The sequence below is a fragment of the Lutra lutra genome, chromosome 14 (genome assembly GCF_902655055.1).
Source record: "Lutra lutra chromosome 14, mLutLut1.2, whole genome shotgun sequence".
NCBI classification, from domain to species: domain Eukaryota; kingdom Metazoa; phylum Chordata; class Mammalia; order Carnivora; family Mustelidae; genus Lutra; species Lutra lutra.
Window position 1 is genome coordinate 4338431 of NC_062291.1, and position 20194 is coordinate 4358624.

The 20194-nt window shown below is 39.8% G+C and overlaps 1 protein-coding gene and 1 long non-coding RNA gene across 2 annotated transcripts; both read left to right on the forward strand.

Annotated features, from left to right (window-relative positions):
* Positions 1–1417: 1417 nt before the first annotated feature.
* MAP10 (microtubule associated protein 10) lies at positions 1418–8644 on the forward strand. The gene has a single exon (XM_047702994.1). The coding sequence runs from the start codon at positions 2380–2382 to the stop codon at positions 5116–5118; it is 2739 nt and encodes a 912-aa protein (XP_047558950.1). The 5' UTR covers positions 1418–2379; the 3' UTR covers positions 5119–8644.
* A 3000-nt stretch (positions 8645–11644) lies between these two features.
* On the forward strand, positions 11645–19757 carry LOC125084974 (uncharacterized). The gene is made up of 4 exons (XR_007122752.1): positions 11645–11713; positions 14599–14853; positions 16532–16670; positions 19667–19757. It is a non-coding gene; the product is annotated as an uncharacterized LOC125084974 (long non-coding RNA).
* Positions 19758–20194: the final 437 nt, after the last annotated feature.

A 20194-nucleotide genomic window follows, 5' to 3' on the forward strand; every position in this document is an offset into this window, starting at 1 on the left:
ATTTTTATCTTAAAGTGTTAACGTGCATTAATCCATAGTTTCTTTCTTCATCCTGCCTTCTCCTGTAACAAAAAAAGTTGGCTAACACATGAAAGGTAAAGTACAGTGCATATAAACTTTTACAGATTGAGAACAATAGGCCCATGTCAGATAAGCTATTTACTCTAGCTCATAGCTTAGTGCTTTAAAACTAAAGTCTGGGGGCGCCTGGGTGGCTCAGTGGGTTAAGCCGCTGCCTTCAGCTCAGGTCATGATCTCAGAGTCCTGGGATCGAGCCCCGCATCGGGCTCTCTGCTCAGCAGGGAGCCTGCTTCCTCCTCTCTCTCTGCCTGCCTCTCTGCTGCTTGTGATCTCTCTGTCAAATAAATAAATAAAATCTTTAATAAAAAAAAAAAAAAACTAAAGTCTGCTATATGGTAAGTAATAAGTAAAATGGTATTTATTTTAGCAAGTTGCCAGGCTATATATAGTATACTACATTACATAGTATAAATATAGTATACTATGTATATTACTATAATACTAATATTATATGATATTAATATTATTTTTATAAGGTAAGATACTATAAATACCTCATTTTTTTGGATGAGGAAAATGATTCACAATTTGTTGAGAAACTAGTATATGGTCAAAGAGCCAGGATTTGAGACAGGTCGTTTGCCTACAGAATTTGAGCCCTTGGCCACGGCAATCTGCTATTTCTCCATGTATGGCCTATGGACACTGAAACTTTAATTTTCATAGCAAAACTTTTACTTGTTAATTTTAGCACTATTTAAAGTTATATTATTCATATACTGGAATACAAATCATATAGAGTATCTGGGCAAGGAATATATTCCCTCTGTAGACACTTAACAAATTCCAGAAGCAATGTCCTTATAGAAGAAGGTTTCCCTGTATGTATAAGCAGGAGACACACAAGTGCTAATATTCCACATTATTAACCCTACCTAAATGATTTACTGGATGCACATATGGACTCAACCTCATTGCTTTCCACTTGTGAATATATTGCTTTCTACTGCTCTGTGTCATCCATCCATGAAGCATGGCACTTGATAAACGTTTCCTCTGCAAGCAGCTAGTACGATTCTTAAGGCCAAGAGTAGTATATTCTATTTATATGCTGCAATGAAACCTCCCTCAGTCTTCATACTAAAGCATCAAAGCCCTCCAATTCTGAATTTCCCTCGAGCTTCACAATGTTCTTCTGAGCTTTGATGTAATGTAATTTAACTATAAATTATAAAGCTGTCTAAAATTAAACATATTCACATCATGTCTGGCAGGAACCTCAAACTCTACAATCCCAAAAATCCAAAGCAACTTAAAAAAAAATCAAATCTATGCCTCATTTTTTTTTTTCTCCTTCAGGAGCAGAAAAATTTTTTTACCCATAACTTCCCACTCCTAGTCACCAAATTCTAAATTCTCCTCTCACAAATGCCTCTTCTGTCACCTCTTTCTCCTCTCCTCTGACCCTGACCAAGTTCAAGCCACCGTCCTCTCTCATCTGCCCCCCTGGGACCGCTTCCCAGGAGGGTGCCCTGAATTCAGTGTCTTCTTAGAAGAATCCGTCCTTTGTATTTGTGTAACTACGTGTCTGAACACTGATACGCGCACACGTCCTCCGTCGGAGCAGCTTATGCAGAACACAGTCCTTACACGTCGCTCAAAGCTCACGTGTCCTCAGCCTTCGTTCCAATCGCGGGCCACTTTCGGAGAGCGGTGTGTGTGTGCTGGAACACCTGCAAGAGCGCCCCCAGATCCCCCTCCCTCAGCTGTGTGTGCACTTGCATATGTACCCGTTTCGTTACACGGGGTCGTTAACGTTAATCCCACACCGGGGGCTGCTCAATGGAAGTGGGACCACAGCCGCCGTGTCCCATAATTTACCCGGACAGAGGCTGCGCGCCGCTTCCAAGCAGCGTCCCGGTCTTTTGGGTGGGCGGCAGCCAGGAAGCCCCCGAGAGTTAACTGCTCGCTGCCGCCCTCGGGTCCTCAAGGGGAGTCCGCATTGACCTTCCGTTGTCCTCGGACTGGACCTGACCTCCAAACTGCAGGGGATCGGCACGGGTAAAAACGTGTCCAAAACAAAGGAAAAAAAAAGTCCGATTTCTTGCCACCACATTACCATGCCTCGGTATTACACGTAATTGTGTTAACACTGAAACCTGGAAAGCAAAAGTCCGTCCAGCAGCGAAAAGTCCCAGAGCGTCCACAGTTTAAACCGGCGCGGGGCGGGGGCAGGGTACAGGGATTAAGTCTCGCGAGAACGCAGGCACGAGCGTTGTGGGTTCCCCGTCTCTCGCGAGAACCAAACTTCGGCTCCGCCCTCCCCGAGCGTGTGGCCGCGTCTCCCGGGCAACAGCAATGGCGGCGCCCTTGTCCGAGCGGCTCTTCTCGCTGGAGCTGCTCGTCGACTGCGTGCGTCTAGAAGTCGGGCTGCTGCCGCCGCCGCCCGTGGTCGCGGTGGAGGAGGAGCAAGAGGAGGCCGAAGAGGAGGAGGAGGAGGCATCCCCGCCACGGCCATCGCGCGACTTATGCCCCGCCGTGGCCTTCCGCCTGCTGGACTTCCCCACGCTGCTGGTTTACCCTCCGGAAGGCCCCGGCGCCCCGGCCCCGGAGCCCCGACCTGGCCTGGTCAGCTTCGGTCGCGGCAAGTCCTGTCTCTTCCGCCTGCACCCCGCCACCCTGTGCCGCCAGCTCCTTCGGACCCCGCTTTACACCTTGCTGCTGCAGCTGCCCCCCGGGCGTCCCACGCCCACCCCGCAGCTCCTCGGTGCCTGCAGCATCTCTCTGGCTACCACCGCCCACAAGGTCCTGGGGCAGGCCGCCCCCGGCTGCTCCCACGGCCATCGAGGGAGTTTCCCTCTGCATAACCAAGTTGGGGAGCGGATTGGGGACATTGCCCTGGGCTACCGCTTAACCGATTTGGGAAGCAGCTTGTTGGGGCATCTTGAGAGGCCAGTCGCTTCCACGGGAGGTGGGGTGGAGCGCGGAGAGATCGGTTACCAGACCCCGCAGGAAAAACAGCAACCACGGTCAGAGCCAAGAACAAGACATGCTGATAGTTTTCTCGTGGGTTTAAAAATCCCAAAAGCACAGAAAGGTTTGGAGGAAGGAGCTTTCCATAGTAAGACCAACTCTGGTGACACTGTTTCTGTGAAGCCTGGCAAAACCAGCTCTGTTTGTTCAAATTCTAGTGGTGTGAGGAGCCTTAGCCCCCCAGATCAGGAAGTCACAGAGTTAGACATCGAAACCAACACATTTTGCCCCCCTCCTCTGTATTACACTCATTTGACCCAAGAAAAGATGCCCCCTGTACAGGGTACAATCACCATTAAGCCTCAGGTAAATGTACCTGAGGAACCAGATGGTATTTGTCTGGAGGAAAACCGTGCAACTGCCCCAAAACATACTGATTCTCTGAAACGTACTAATTCTGGGACACATGAAAATCCTCCAGTGCCCATAAATCCTCCGCATGTTCAGGATGCAGGAGCACGTGACCAAACTACAGATCATGCTCAAACTGAACAAAATAGAATTAATACAATAAGGCAGCTGCCTTTGTTAAATGCCTTGTTGGTTGAGTTGTCCGTGTTATATAACCAGCCTGTGGCAAGCCCTACTCACATACATCCTCACTTAGCCTGGTTATATAGAACTGAGGATAAGAAGTCACCAGAATCTTCTGCCAAATGCACATGTAAATCTGAATCTAAGGATAAGCTTCCTGTGGGGGGAAATGAAAAGTTCATGAATCTTCAGTATAAAAAGAACCAAGTCGAAAATCTCAAAAAAGGTAAACATTTTGAAAAGAACAGTGGTCACCCCCCCAGAAGAGTCCCAAGGGGGAAGCTGCTTTACGGTTTAACAAATACACTTAAACTACGTTTAAAGCAGACAAATCCTGATATGTTGGTAGTACATGAAAGAAGAGAGCAGTATAGAAAAATGCAAGCACAAATGTTGGGTGCAAAACTCAGAATTCCATCATCCAAAGTTAAAGTATTAAGCTTTGCGGAACAACATCAGAAGCCACACCAACTGCCAAATGACGAGTGTTTGGGATTAGATGCGTCTTTTGCTGAAAACAGTGATACCTCAAAGCAAATCAGTGGAGTTTTTGATGACCCTAGCACAACTAAAGAAACTAAACTGAAATGTGCAACTGAAAAAGCTGTAGATTGTGATGAACATAGAAGAGATAATGGTTTATTGGAAGAAATTGTGACACCTGCAGATTCCACCGTCCCACAAGGGTTTATGCACGCAAGTATTTTGGAAGGAAAAGTGGAAATGAAAGTCCAAAGTCCATGTGTTTTCCAACAAGTTGCAGTTGTTAACAGAATTGTAGTAGATAAAGAAATGGAAGATAAACAGGTCAAAACCACAGATGATGACATTCTTATTGAAGATATCGGTGAAGATAAACCATGTAAAAATAGTTGCTCTGAAAGCATCTCAGAACTGAAGTATTCCGATGACTTCACCAGCCCTTGCTCTTCTGAAGATTTCTCTACCTCCGACGACACTAGCAGAATTTTACAAACTCATGATAGCAGTCCCGGGTCGGAAAATCCAAAACATAATCAATATACAAGTAAATCTAGTGAAGCAATACTGTCCACAAGAAAAAACAGCAGTGAAAAGAGTTCTGTTCTTAGCCCGCCTTTTTCAGCTGGGTCGCCAGTATACTCATATAAAAGATCTCATATTTCAAAGATTAAAGATAAAAGTTTGGAGGAAGTGTCTAGTATCTCTACCAGTGATTTATCTTCATCACATTGGACTGAGGAGAAAGAAAACCAGATAGATCGAAGCAGTATGCATAATACTAAAGTTCTAAAGAGGGGTCAGGACACCCCTACTAAACTTAAAACAGGAACTGGTTGCAAGTCTTCAGAAAAAAGCCAGTCACCTCGGACATCTCAAGTGAGTTCTTATCTGCCATCTAATTTGTCGGACCTGGAACTTCATGTCCTGGACAGCAGTGCACCAGATCACTTTGACGAAGACGATGAAGTTGCCTCACTAAGTATTTCCAAGCAATGCAAAGATATTTGCGAATTAGTCATAAATAAACTTCCAGGATATACAGTGTGAAAATACGTGCTTTTAAAAAAAAACATTTATTTTTGTATAACCTATGTGTACCGTTAGTGAAACAATTTTTAATAATTCTTTACATTATTTTAGTACATAAATTATGTGGGTAATTTTTAAAGAAATATGTTATTTTGATGTCTAGATAGTATTTATTAAGTTGAACAATATTAATCATGAAATCACCTTATAATCTAGGTAAGATTGAGTTGTTTAATCTTAGAAGAATAAAAGTATCTTTCTAAACTCTCTGAAAAAATCAGTCATCCTAAAGCAGACTTCAGGCACACCATTAAAAAAGAAGGCTAGTTAATAAAGATAATCTCAGATTTTAATGGGAATAAATCATTTGACAAATATCGAAGAACTTACTGTGTGAGATGCAGAAAGGTACAAAAATGTTTAACATACAGCCCCTGTAGGTAGAGCTTACTGTTTTATATATATATGAATTCTTTAGGGAAATCTTTGATACATACACATCCCATATCCCCAATAGATAAAGTCCTTTTTATATGTCATCATTGTGCTCTACTTTTTTTTTATGCAGTTTGTGTGATTACTTGATTAATGTTTATCTTCTTAAGTTTTGCAATGGAAGGGACCATATTCTGTTTTGCCCACCAGTGTATGTTCCTGGTATCTAGCACAGTCTGGCCTTGGTTGGGGTGTGATAAAAGCATGTGTTGAACAAATTAATGAAGGCCACGCATTTAAAATAACCTGATGGGAGGCAATAGAATTCAGCAGTCAAACAAGCAGAAATCCTAAGAAGAAGCAGCAGAAAATCCTTATTGGAAACATGGTTATTTGACTACAATATTTTTGTTTTGGTGTCTATAAACAGCCTGCAGGTGTTCAACGAAGTATTTGGGGAGGGAAGCTAAGAAAGGTGTCTTCCAGTTTCTTATATAGAAATTCAATTTATTGTTGTCATTTCAGGTTGTTCCATAGTTATTTTTAAGGTATGAAAAGTTGGTTTTTATCTAGTGATCATTTCTTTATAATTTCTTCCATTGGTTTTGTACTCAGACCTTATTGTGTTCAACTGTTTACATGTAATTTTTTATGTGTTATATTTCAATTTTTACAATTTTAATATATCTGATCTTTTTGGATGTATGGAGTGAAGCCCTAATTTTCCTTCCTTTGTAAGTAATCAAATAACAATGCAGGTATTATCTTTTGAATGATAGTAAAATTTAGAAAGGTGGTAAGAGATGAGGATATTATATTTTGAGAAACAATATGTGTAAAAGAAATATGGGAATGAGCATAATGTACTCATGGGACTGAGAAAATATCTTGATTAGAATGGTAGAGTGGTAGAAAGGATATTTGTTGAGTAAGAAAAGTCCCCGATTGTAGGGAGCTTCAAATCCCAAGTATAATAATAAAGACCTAAGCAATCGAAACAAAAGAGTATTTTAATTTACAGTTAAGCACCAATACGTGGTCATGGCATTTTGAATATTATAAATTATTGAAATAATTTCTTGAAGGCACAGAAATTATACCAGTAAACGTTTTGAAATATGAAGTGCTTCTTAATGGCTAATGGCTATGATCTTAATTTTTCAGTTAATATAAAGCATCTAGCGTATCATCTCGGAAAATCAAAGTAGTTTACTGCTAGGTGCTATAGCTACCTATCAGCTTGGTGTGTAAATTGTTAGCAATTTTTCACTACTATGGAAGAGAAAAATATAAGCAATAATGTCAGAAACATTAGAGAAATAATTCCTTAAAAATAAACTTTTATTTGATTAGGAGTAAGTCATCGCCTGTGATGAGAATAGATGAGAAAAATTATTAATTCAGTATGTCTGGGGTACAACAAAGACTAAAGCATTAATGTACTTTAGATTACAAAACTAAGTAGCTAAATAAGATTCTCTTCAAGTCACTCCATCGGTATTTATTTCTAGAATTGTGGTGTTAGTATTAATAGCTTAATTCTAGTGAAAAATACTTCTTTTCATGCATTTAGTACTTCCTATTTGCAACCTATCTTCAAATTCTACTTCCTGTTTTAATTCTACAACCTAGAAGCTTAGTTTTTTAAGAATATCATAATATACTATTCCTGAAATGTTCTCTATCCCCTGAATTGCTTAAAATCATTGAAACATGAAATAGTATTTCAGGCTCTTAAATAAGGGAGACCTGTTATTTAGTTGTTTGTAAAACTAAGCTATTGCAATTCAGCTTTTCTGAATAGCACCGGTAGCTAAGCTGTTGTGGGCGAAACTGGATGGGAGAGGATCTAAGAAGCTGTGAACCACAGAATGTTAGGGCCTTAGGAGGCAGCTGTCAACGGTGACAAGTCCTTTGAGCTATGACGTGTACACAGATTCCGAGAGGGCTCTGCGGATGCATACAATATGTTGGTTTTTCCCTTGGTCGTATGTACGCTGCCCATAGCTTCAGATACAAGGAACAATGATACTGAACTTTCTGCCTTGGGCTTCTGGCTTTCTGTAGAGAGCCACCCCTTCCCATCTCAATTAATTTTTATGTTCTGCCTATAAAAGCAGTGCATTTGTTACGGAATTATATTTGGGAACCAAGCTTTTATTTTCTGTAAACATAGAGTTAAAGATCATAAATTAAACAAACTTTTAATTACCACACCGTGGTTAGAAAGGCAAAGGAATTTCATAGCAAAGCAACATATAAACAAGATAAATAATATTTACATTTGTCTAATCATAAACTGTCCTTGGGCCTAGAGATATAGCCATCTCTTAGGCTACTTATACTTTTGTTGAGATTAAGATATCTGGAATTGTGCAGAATGATAATTTATGTGCCAATACTTGCTGGATCCTTCTCATTTTTAACCTAAAACAATGCAAGGAAAACATGTTTAGTCAAGGACCAAGGCATTTTTGCTATTTTTCTCCAGAAATTTATCTGTCATGCTAGGAAATAAGAGATTTCAGGAAGAGCATCATTAGGTTGGAGTGCCTAGCCATAGGAATATAATTACTTTCTTATTTTTCAAATACTTCTCTGTTATGCTAATAATGTGTATTAACTCTAGAAAAAAAATAGAAAATTCAGGTAGAAGTCTTTGCTACAAAATTGTGTATTAAGGGAAGGTTTTGGTCTTTCCTTCCAAAACCCCAATGAAATCACTGATGTAAAAATAAGAATGAACCCTTAGTAGCCCTGGAGAACAAGGCAGATGCTGCTGGTAGACAGGACCGTTTGAGGAACTTCTGGAAGATAAAGAGCTGGTGGAATTAGGTTGATGAAAAATGTGTTAGAAATCTACCCGTCAGCATCATCCAGTGTGGGAGCTGCTGGAGAAATGAGAAGATAGTGTTTGTTTTCTAAATAGCCTCAAATATACTTCAAATAAAGTCGACTTGGGAATAGAAGCAGGTTATGGGCAACTTGGGGGCAGAACAGAACTGAGGATGTGAGAAACTGGAGCCCAGCTAAAGGTTTATCTACTAGAAAAGTTGTTGGGATCAAAGAGAAAAACTAGTATTTTTGCTTTTGACACCAAAATGTTTTTATTTTTGTTTTTATTTTTTTTAAAGATTTTATTTATTTATTTGACAGAGATCACAAGTAGGCAGAGAGGCAGGCAGAGAGAGGGGGGGAAGCAGGCTCCCTGCTGAGCAGAGAACCCGATGAGGGGCTCGATCCCAGCACCCTGAGATCATGACCTGAGCCAAAGGCAGACGCTTAACCCACTGAGCCACCCAGGCACCCCGACACCAAAATGTTTTTAAGACATCTTTTTCAGGGGCGCCTGGGTGGCTCAGTGGGTTGGGCCGCTGCCTTCGGCTCAGGTCATGATCCCAGGTCCTGGGTTCGAGCCCCACATCGGGCTTTCTGCTCAGCAGGGAGCCTGCTTCCTCCTCTCTCTCTGCCTGCCTCTCTGCTTACTTGTGATTTCTCTCTGTCAAATAAATAAATAAAAAAAATCTTAAAAAAAAAAAAAGACATCTTTTTCAGTCTTACTGGGGAGACCACTAACATTTGTTAGTGGCAAATTAGAATGATGTAATCCTGGCCTTTGGAGATGGACGAATGGTAATTTTCATCCTCGGTCATGTTACATGAATTCTTGGAGATTATTTCTTCATTATAGGATTGGTTTGAAGATTGAACCAAATTTATCTAGCAAATAGACAGTGAATATGCATGTGAGTGTTGAGGAGTAAATTTAGAATTACAGAGACTATACCATGGTATCTATTTCTGCCCTAGGGGGCCCTATGTTTTTAATTAAAATCTCAGGAAATCAACTCTTCCCTCCAAAAGATTTGAACAAATTTTCCATGGCATAACAAGGCAAACAGATAAAGCATGGAGATAAAGCAAGACAGAACTTCTGGCCAGGGAAGAAGACTGTTTAGGACGGAGGGCAGAGCCACAAAACCACACAGAAGAAGGAGCCCTTCTCAGAATATTAAACAGCGGGGCTTCTAGCTTTGTGCAGAGTATTAGGCAGTGGTGAGAGAAGGGTTTGGAGGGAGAAGGGGGTGCAAAATTTCCTTCCCATTCATTAAGAAAGGGAACTCTGAGCCAGGGCATAAGTAAGGACAAATTTTTTTGAAAATAATAAACTTACGTGGCTTGGACTATAGGAGGTTGCTTTAAAAACGTCTTTAAAATTTGTTTTAAATTTTTCTTTCTGGATATTTCAAGTCTTTCTATGGTAGATGCAGAAAAATATTTGCCCCTTTATACGCCTTGGAAGTGATGCAGCGAGTGGGGAAGGAGCTGTGAAAAATCAGTCATAATAAAAGAACCAGAAACTTTGAGAATGAGTTGGGAAGAGATGAGAGAGCTTTCAGAACAGATATTGTAACCGAATAGGGGAATCCACGGCAACAGGAAACAAAAGATTCAGTTTTTATTTTTTTTTTAAAGATTTTATTTATTTATTTGACAGAGAGAGATCACAAACAGGCAGAGAGGCAGGCAGAGAAAGAAGGAGAAGCAGGCTCCCCGTTGAGCAGAGAGCCCAATGTGGGACTCGATCCCAGGACCCTGGGATCATGACCTGAGCCGAAGGCAGAGGCTTTAGCCCACTGAGCCACCCAGGCGCCCCAAAAAGATTCAGGTTTTAATAAAGAATATTTGTGTTTGTTCAGGAACAGACCAGGATAGGAGATCAGCCAAGTTTAAGACAAGTTAACAGCTGGGGTCATATATCGTAAAGAAAGAATGTGGAATGGAACAGGTCTGAGTCAGTAGCTAAGTTATTGTAGGATCAGAAACCCATACTTGTAAACTTGACAACTAAGAATATTATGTTTTCTTCCTTTTTTGTTTCCTTCTTGGTTTTAATATAGTTCTTTTTAAAGGATCTTTTAGTTGAGCTCAAGAGTAATAGGAAATGGATTGGGTTGTGCTCATAACTGAGCTGAAACCCTAACAGACGAGCCATATACTCCCAGGGTCTACATACTGAAAGACAAAGAAGATATGGGGGCCCTTCGACAGCTGCTCCTTTCTATCCAAAAATTTCTCCTTTAGTTATCTCTTCTCTCCTGGAAACCTTGAAGAGTTTTTCTTTTTGATTTATTAAGGGTAACTCTTCAGTTTCAGGGCTTACACCCAACAACTGTGTGGAGTACTGTATTTCATGCTTGTGATTTCAGTGTCAATCCTGTAGACTGAATTGGGACTGAATTCTGGACTCAGAATGATATAAAAAACAATGAATGGATTGCTTTAGCTATGAAGAAAACTATTGTCAGAAGATTTGACCTAAAAATGATTGCTTACATATCCAAAATTCTTAAGAATATTTCCAAGTACTTTGGGACTGCATTTGTTAACATGAGGGAAAAGATATTTCTAATCTTCCAAAAAGAAGGTCTGAAATATGAACATTGGCTTCTCATTAGCAAAGTACTCCCTATCCTGGATATTCTCTGTAATAGCCAGAAGCCAAGTATTTTAAGAGGACAGACCTATTTTCAGATGGAACTTCCTTTGGTTCCAATGCTCCTTTTCTGGAATATATGATTTCATGGTGCTCTCTTGCTGTATCACTGATCACAGCATCTTATCCTGTCAATCTCTAAGAACCAGTGCTAGAGGTAGGATTTTACTAAAATCATGTTCTAGCTTTTTACTGGAAATAATTTTTTTAAAATATGTTGGTTATGTGGTCTCCATTGTCATTAACACTAATACTTCCTGACTCTGATAAGCACTTTACAGCTGATGAAGGGCTTCCAGTATCTGACATCATCTTCAGAAGAATCCTATGAGTAAGCATTAATATAGACAAGGAAGCTGAGGTTGTTTTCCATATCCATAGCCTTTCTCATTGCCATAGAAAAACTGAAAGGCTCTTCGTATAAATATTAGGAAGTTAATATTCCTTCATTTATATCATTTCCAGAGTCAGAGTGGATAGCAAGAACCTATAAATAGATAAAGTTTAATTTTGAACTTTATAAAACTGTGCTGTATTTCAGCCCTCCCTATTATTTTGGTGTCTTCTGTTTTTATCTTCTAATTCAGTTGTTTTTACTAAAGCAGATATATGCTTTTCTGCATCCACAAGGAGGAACTCATCCGTATGCCGAGACTATGATTATACTCTAAAGGAATCCAGGTGTGGTATTAAAAAGCAGCTGAGAGTGTTAGCCAGTTATTGCCAGAAAAGAAAACTCGAATTCACAGAAATTTGGAACTAGAAAAGATTTTACAAATCATTTAATTCAGCTCCTTCATATTACAGAAAAGGAACATGGCCCCAAGAAATGGAGTTTGCCGGTCCCTTACCCACTACAAGATTGTTTCCATTCGAAAATGCTACTTCATGTGTCAAATGGGAAACACAGTAAACCCAAATTGTATGTCTGGAATCTATAACATTTACACTGAAAACACTAACCAAAGAATTAACTCATTCAGAGATGTGGGAATTTCATCCTCTGCGTCACAGGAAAGGCATTATGTTTAGGACCAGGGGCAGGCCAACCTGTTAGAGTCCACTCACCTGCTATAACCTTAGGCAGGTCCCTCAAGGACTCAGTTTTCACATCTGTACAATGGAGAAATCAATAATACTTATAAGATTATAAGGATTAAATGAGGAAATATCAATGATTAGCATAACTCCTGACACTTATGAAGATATATTGGCCATCATTATTTCCCCAAATCTGGTAACATGCAGACTTTTTCCAGACAGGTCAGCTTATTGGTAACACCAACCTTTACATTTTTCCTCAAGCCAAAATTGTCTCATCCATGCTCTGAAGCACTATACATTTCCATTGCTTACTTTTCCATGTTCTTGAATATACAGCTTTAGAATGAATCTTAATACCAGGGCAAGTCTTCTTAAAGAACATTTTGTATCATCCAAAAGTTTACATTAACTGCCAGAAAGCTGTTATAAACTTTAATTTTTTCAGTAACTACTTATTACTGTGGATACAGATATCTCTTAATTTTTTAGCTTGTTTCTAGTCTCTCTCTTTTCCTCCTTTCCTCTCCTGCTTTTCTTCTCCCTCTCCTTCCTCTCCCTCTCTCTCTTTACATTTTGTGTTATATATGTGTCTTATGCAAAATGATACTGAAGTATAATATTCATACATGTAAGTGTGCAAAATATGAGTGTGGTTCTGTGAATTTCCTTAAGGAACGTTTTTGTGTAACAGCATCCAGGTCAAGGAATAAAACATTACACAACCCTGTCAACCTCCTCATGCTCCCTTCCAGTGTTCTCTCCCCTCACCCAACCATCACAAAGGGAAATGCTAATCCTGTACTCCAATGTCTAGATAGTTCCACAGGGCCATACCATGTGCACACTTCTGTGCCTGGTTTCTTTTGCTCAATCTTATGTTTGTGATTCACCCATATCATGGCATAGAGTTGTAGTTTATCATATTGCATTGTTTTCTGATTTTTCATTGTGCTCGTACATCCCAATTTATTATATATGCTACAGTTAATGAGCATTTGGATTATTTCTAGTATTTTAGTATTAGGAGTCATGCTGTTAGCAACCCCAAGTTCCTTATCTTCTCAGTTATTCCTTACTCATCAGTAGGCCAATGGCAGAGGGTATTGATAGAATGTGCAAGTATCAAGAAGTGAATAAAACAGTTGAGTTAGTTTGGTTTGGGGCAGGGTTTCCACTGTCCACGTGCACATAAACATTACAAAATAACAATTGTATCATTTTGATGATTCCACACACAAGTAAATGTTTTAGTAGTATTTAAAACTGACATTGCATAATATAAGGATGAACAGTAAGATTTATGTGAATCGTTTAAATTCTTAATTTTTCTTTACCTAGAAAAACACTTCATGGCCAAATTTTAAGATGATCCCCAGAGACCTAGGCCTTTGTAATCTGCTTCTAATAGAATATGGTGGACATGAAAGGGTTTGGCAGATGAAATTAAAATCCCATATGAGTTCAATTTAAATTAATAAAAAGGGAAATTATCCTAGGTGAGCCATGCCTAATCAGGTGAACCCTTTCAAGAGAATTACAAGTGAGAAGCTCTGTGACCTGCATTCCTGAATTCTATAGCTTAAGAGAAATGTGTTCTGCCAACACCAGCGTGAGCTTGAAAGATGAGACCCCAGCCCCACCCAACAATGAGATTGAAGCCTATGAAACCCTGGACAGAGGACCCAACTTAGCATTCCTGGAGTCTAACCCACAAATACTATGGGATAATACACAGGTGTTCTTTTAAGTTGCAAAGTTTATGGCAATTAGTTATGCAGCAATAGAAAATTAATACAAAATGTCAAGAAAAATCACCATGAAAAATCAAGAGAGACCGTGGAAGAAAGGGAAAGGCTCTATACTTAGGAACTTTTCCCTCTATTTTGAACAATGAGTCATGCATTTTGACTTTTCATGGAGCCTCCCCAAATTCTACCACTGGCCCTAGCTGTTACTCCAAGCTGGTAAAAGGCAATCCAATTACCTACAGGCTCTCCTCTGTATTATCTAAGTGTACATAATATTTGGCACAACCTTTTTGGGCATGGTTGGTGTGTATCATACTTGAGAATACTGTGCCAAAGGCTACACATTTCCTCTGCAGAATCTGAACATTATCTTTTAAATTTTAATTTTACAGTCTGAACTAAAATGCCTATATTTCACACTAGTGACAAATTTGGCTTCTGAAACTTTTGTACAGAATTACAGCAACTCTTTGGAGGTAGAATCAGTATAATTCTGCATATAATATTTTCAGTGCATAGCATAAAATTATTGAACAATACATAACCATTTATGGACTGTATTTATTCTTGTCAGTTACAATGATTCCTATGGATTTTTTTTAAGACTAACTCTTTCCACAATGCTTCCTTAGAACCAGTCGCAGACTTTTACAGTACTATGTCCTCAAAATGGTTTGTTTTGCAGACATTTGGGGGATAATTATGTATAACCAGGAAGGCCCACTTCCGTAGTTTAGGGTGCAAATATGACGATTCTTCTTCTATATTCAATAGATTGTGCCCGCTCCACATACTCATGTTAGCAGGAAGTCCAGCATAAAACTTTGAGAACTGTACCACCCCAAATGTCCAGGTCTGAGAAGCTTACTTGGTCTCAATTAAGTGGCCTGTCCTGCTTACAGATGCCAGGCCATGGGACTTGCCCACGAGTTGGCCTTGGTGTTTGGCTTCATTGGTTCCTGTTGCTAAAACAGTGTTGCATCTGAAGTTTGTCTCTCCTTGGTCCTGACTCCAACTCAGTTCATGAAGGTACAGTTATTTTGGTTTTTACTCCTACGCTCACATTCATAGGGTGGCTGGAATCCCTTCTCCCTGATGATCTAGATGTTCCACAGAGCAAGGATCACAAAGACAAGTCCTTATTTTTCTCATTTCCTTTGGGGTCTTTAGGATCCTTTCCTATGACAGAATTTGGACATATATTATCCTAAAACATCAGAATTCCTAATAATTTCAAACGTCTAAAGAGAAGGACTCATGGTTTCCTAGGCTTCCCTAGAGCCTATCTGATGCCCACCAAATTTATTTACCTTCTCCATCTCCATCAAGTCACAAGAAGGTTCTCATCCTTCAGGCCAATTAAAAAAAAAATGGATGTATGTTCTACTTAAATTTACAAAACTAAGAGGGATCTCCCTCTTGACAAGAGTCCAAGAACTTCCCTAAGGAGTCTTCTGTGTCCCATTGCAGAAAGGTAGTTGGCAGTGCCAGATAACTGAAATTAACTTTTCTTGTGTTGGGCATCTTCTCCTGTTGAGTGTTGAGACTGTCTTATTCAGTCTTGTCTCTCGTCCTCATCCCCAGCAAGGAGCCTACCATAGTGGATATTGTACATTTTGGATAGATGTTGTACAATTGAATAGAAGCAATAATTAAAGCCAGTATCTATTCATAGTTGACAAAGTAGGGTAGTCTATGCTTTGTCTGCCTTGCTGCTTAGCTACGTGTTACCCTGCCATCCAGAAATTTGCGGGCTGGGGCACTGGGAATGGTGATCCAGGAAACTCCCTCACTTGGTGTCCTGCTGTCCTAAGGAATAAACCAAGACCAAAACTATTTGGTAGATTCCTCCAACTCATTCTTTTGGCTGATAATCTTTAGGTCCACCTGGGTTAAGAATAGAGGTGAACACAGAGCAGGAAGATAACCTCTGCCCATTCTGGATGTCACCTCCGTTCTCCAAGTTTGTTCTGGAGATCGGTTACGCAAGCTGACTCCCCAGAAGCTTGCGTGCAATTTTGCAGCGGATGTTTTCCAGGCCGACAGCTCCTTCAACATATGGCATCTCCTAAGAAGCACCAGAAGATTGAAATATTCTGATCTCTGTGCTTCGACTGCATTTCTTGAAATAGCTTGGTTATAAAACTCACAACAAATAAAACTTCCTTTAACACTCTCAGGGTGTTAGGAAGAGCTAGACTGTGGTGTGTATTTAGACCACTTTGTACCTGGATTTAAATTTTTAACATTCCCTTTATAGGCAACCAGTTTCATTGTGGACATTTTAAAGAACAGGAGTGTAAATGAGTATGTTTGATCTCAAATTGGCAGACCCATTCACTTGTTTTTATCATGTAATATTTTAAACATTCAGAAGAAGAAAAAATACAACTAAGTCCTGGGTATACATTGCCCAGATTTAAGCCAGTGCTGGTCTTATGGTCTCTCCCTCTCTGACAGTCCCTCCCTCCCTCTCTCTGTCATGCTCCCTCCCTGGTGAACAAAACATGCAGATACAACAGAAAGCTCCCTTGTTTCCTCCCCCATTTCTTTGTTCTCCCTTCCAGGGGATAAACATTACTCTGGGGTTATTGTGTTTCCTCCCCATTCCCGATGGGGGACATATAGGTTGTTTCCAGATTTTTCTTATTACTAACAATGCTGCAGTTAATATTTTTCTTGTCCCTCTGTGCTTGAATTTCCATAGGATTTTATACCTAATTGGAATTGCCAAGTTCAGCGATAATACACATCTTCCACACTGCCAACTCTCTCTCCAGAGTCGTTGAACTACTTACTGAGCTACCAGCAGCATGAGAATTCCTCATATTCCACTGCAAAACTTGGTAAATACTAGACGTTTTCATTTTTCCTGCTATATTTAGCTACTCTAGCTTTACAGTGAATACTGAAACCTAGAAAAGCAAGTCTACCCCTTCTTCTTCTTTTATATTGTCTAAACCAGCAGTTCTCAAACTTTTTTTTGTCCCAAGAACCCATCACACCCTTAGAAATTATTCAGTACTCCAAAGAACTTTTGTTTACATGGATTATTTCCATCGATATTTACTCTACTAGAAATGGGAAGTGAGAAGTTTTTTAAATGTTTAGTGATGAATTCATTTAAAAGTGACATTAGTAGACCTTACTGCATGTGAACACGAATAACATTTTTTAATGAAAAATAAATAAGTTTCAAAAACAAAAAGCTTAGAAGAATGGCACTGTTTTATACTTTTGCAATTTCTTTAATGTCTGGTTTAATAGAAGACAGATTCTCATATCTGCTTCTGCATTCAGCCTATTGTGATATTAATTAACTGCTATGTAGCTTCTGGAAAACTCCACAGCACACTAGTGAGAGAATGAGAATGAAAAAGGCAAATAATGTTTCAGCATTTTTATGAAAATAGTTTTGACCTTATGGACCACCCCCAACACCCAAATTGTTCACACGTGAAAAATGCTTTTTCTAGACTATACTTGGTCCTTTTACTTTTGAAATTTAGGATCAGCTTACGGGGTTCCACAAAATATCATAAAATGTTATTTATGTTGCATGGAATTTAGAGATTAATTTGCTAAAATTGATACATTCATTATATTGGGTATCCATAAACACTGTAGATCATCCTATAGCTTTAAATCCTTTCCAGTGTCCTTCAATAATGCTTTAACATTTTGTCTTATCTTAGATTTGTACATTGTGATTTAATTAATTAAATTAATTACACATATTTTGGGGGCACCTGGGTGGCTTGGTTGATTAAGTATCTGACTCTTGATTTCAGCTCAGGTCATGATCTCAGGGTCATGGGATCAAGCCCCACATCTGGGTCCACGCTCAGTGGGGAGTCTGCTTGAGATTCTCTCTCTCTCCCTCTTTCCCCTTCCCCCCTCATGCTCTTTCTTTCTCTCCCTCAAATAAGTAAATCAATCCTTTAAGAAAAAGAAATATATATTTTTTTAAAAAACACACATTTTCAAATTGGCTGGTTGCTTGTATGTAATTGGAATGGTATTGATTTTTGTGCATTAGTGTTCATTCCAGCAACCTTCCTAAGCTCTTCTTCTTCTTCCTCCTCCTCATCCTCCTCCCCCTCCTCTTCTTTTTAATGGCCTATCTATACGTTTTCTTGGTTCTTTTATGCAGACAACCACACTGATCTAAAACATGGTTTTAAAGCTCTTATACCTTTTGGGGGGCTCAGGGAAAGATAGGGAGTATTTTGTTTGGGCAAGGACCTCTTCTTGCCGTACATTTGTCAAGAGCTGAGCTGAATTTACAGATGTCAAAGTGGGCAGTTAAAACAGGACAAAGTTAGAGTAACAATCCAGTCACACTTATAGTAGAAGCAAAAATCTAAACAGGAAAGGAGACTGGCTCCACCGGTGATTAATTTTTCCCTGCCAAATGACACCAGGCTCCTGCCATTTGTGGACCCATGATGGTGAGGGGAGGGAGATAAGACAAGGCTAGGATGGTCCTGAAGACTGAGTCAGAGTGGACATAAGTAGCTTCAGTCACCACGCTTACACAAAGGTGGTCTTGGCAGATCACCTGAGAAAGACCTGGACAGAGGAACCCCCAGTAAGGAGGCCTCTGAATGGAGGCCATTAGGGAAGGAATGCAGGTCTGCATAAAAGTACTGGGATAGAGCTACCCTATGACCCAGCAATTGCTCTACAGTATGTTTACCCCAAAGATACAGATGTAGTGAAAAGAAGGGCCATACATACCCCAAAGTTCATAGCAGCAACGTCCACAATAGTCAAACTGTGGAAGGGCAGAGATGCCCTTCAACAGAAGAATGAATAAAGAAGATGTGTTCCATAGATACAACAGAATATTACACAGCCATCAGAAAGGATGAATACCCACCATCTGCATCAACATGGATGGGCCTGGAGGAGATCATGTGAGTGAAATAAGTCAAGCAAAGAAAGTCAATTATATGGTTTCACTTACTTGTGGAGCATAAGGAATAGCATGGAGGACATTAGGAAAAGGAAGGGAAAAAAGAAGGGGAGGATATTAGAGGAGGAGATGAACCATGAGACACTATGGACTCCGAGTAACAAACTGAGGGTTTTAAAAGAGAGGGGGTGGGGGGATGGGTTGGCCTGGTGGTGGGTATTAAGGAGGGCACGTATTGCATGGAGCACTGGGTGTTATATGCAAACAATGAATCATGGAACACATCAAAAACTAATGAAGTACATTGTGGTGACTAATATAACATAATAAAAAAATGAAAATAAATAAAAATTTTAAAAAGTACGGGGATGGGCCTGGTGCTGAGTACATGACAGCAGGCCCCTCCTTGCTGACTGTGCTCCAAGTCTGTGGTGAGGAGGCAACCTTCCCTCATGACCCTGCCACATGAAGCCCTGGTAATTTCCAGTGGTTGAGCCTGAGAAGTCACACCTAAGATTTTGGTCTAGAGCTGGATTCCTCAATGTTACACGAAGCAGTGATTATGGACATCCTTCTCTTATTCCTAACCTTAGAAGAAATATTCCAGCATTGAGGTGCCTGATAGATAAACACTTTGGAAAGAGGTTCCCTTTAGTACTTTAATTGTTATTATGGGATTTTTTTAGGCCATAAATATGTCTTGAATTTTATCGAACACTTTTCTGTGTCTATTGAGCTAATCATATGCTTTTCTTCTCCAATTTAGTGGTGAATTAAAGAAAGAGATTTTCCAAAGTTGAATCACCCTTGCTTTCCTTTCTTGGTCTTGATGTATTCTATTATCTATATTACTGTATTTCATTGGTTTATACTTTACTTACATATCACCCTTTCTTGTATTGTCTGTCTATATTTCATATCAAGGTTATAGCAGTCTTGAAAAATACATCATACAACCTCTCCTTCCTCTTCTCTGGATTGATCTGGATGGGATAGGAGTGGTCTGACCTTTAAGGGTTGGTAAGGCCTTTGTGAAAAATTATCTGGGACTGCTGTTCCCTTATGGTAGTATTTGCTGCTTAGATTGTGTTGGGGACCTAGTTCGATGTGATTAAAAATGCCAAATCGATTGTTGTTTCCTAAAGTTTTAAAAACATAGCATACCACTGCCACAAAATGTGTAAAACTGACTACAGCTTGTCATACAATTTTGAAAAGTAACAAAGGCGTTGAGGGTTATATTTTACTCTCGCTGACTCCAATGAGACTGATTTTTTTGTCCATCCTACTGTCTTCTCAGTTGCACACAACATGTTTGCCCACTTACTTTTCCTCCTCTCTTGGTTCCTTGACATGACATTCTTTTGGTTTTCCCCTCCCTTTCTAGATTCTCAGAACGAATCTTTTCTTTTCTTTTACTCTGCATCTGCATACTGGACCCTCTCGCTCTCA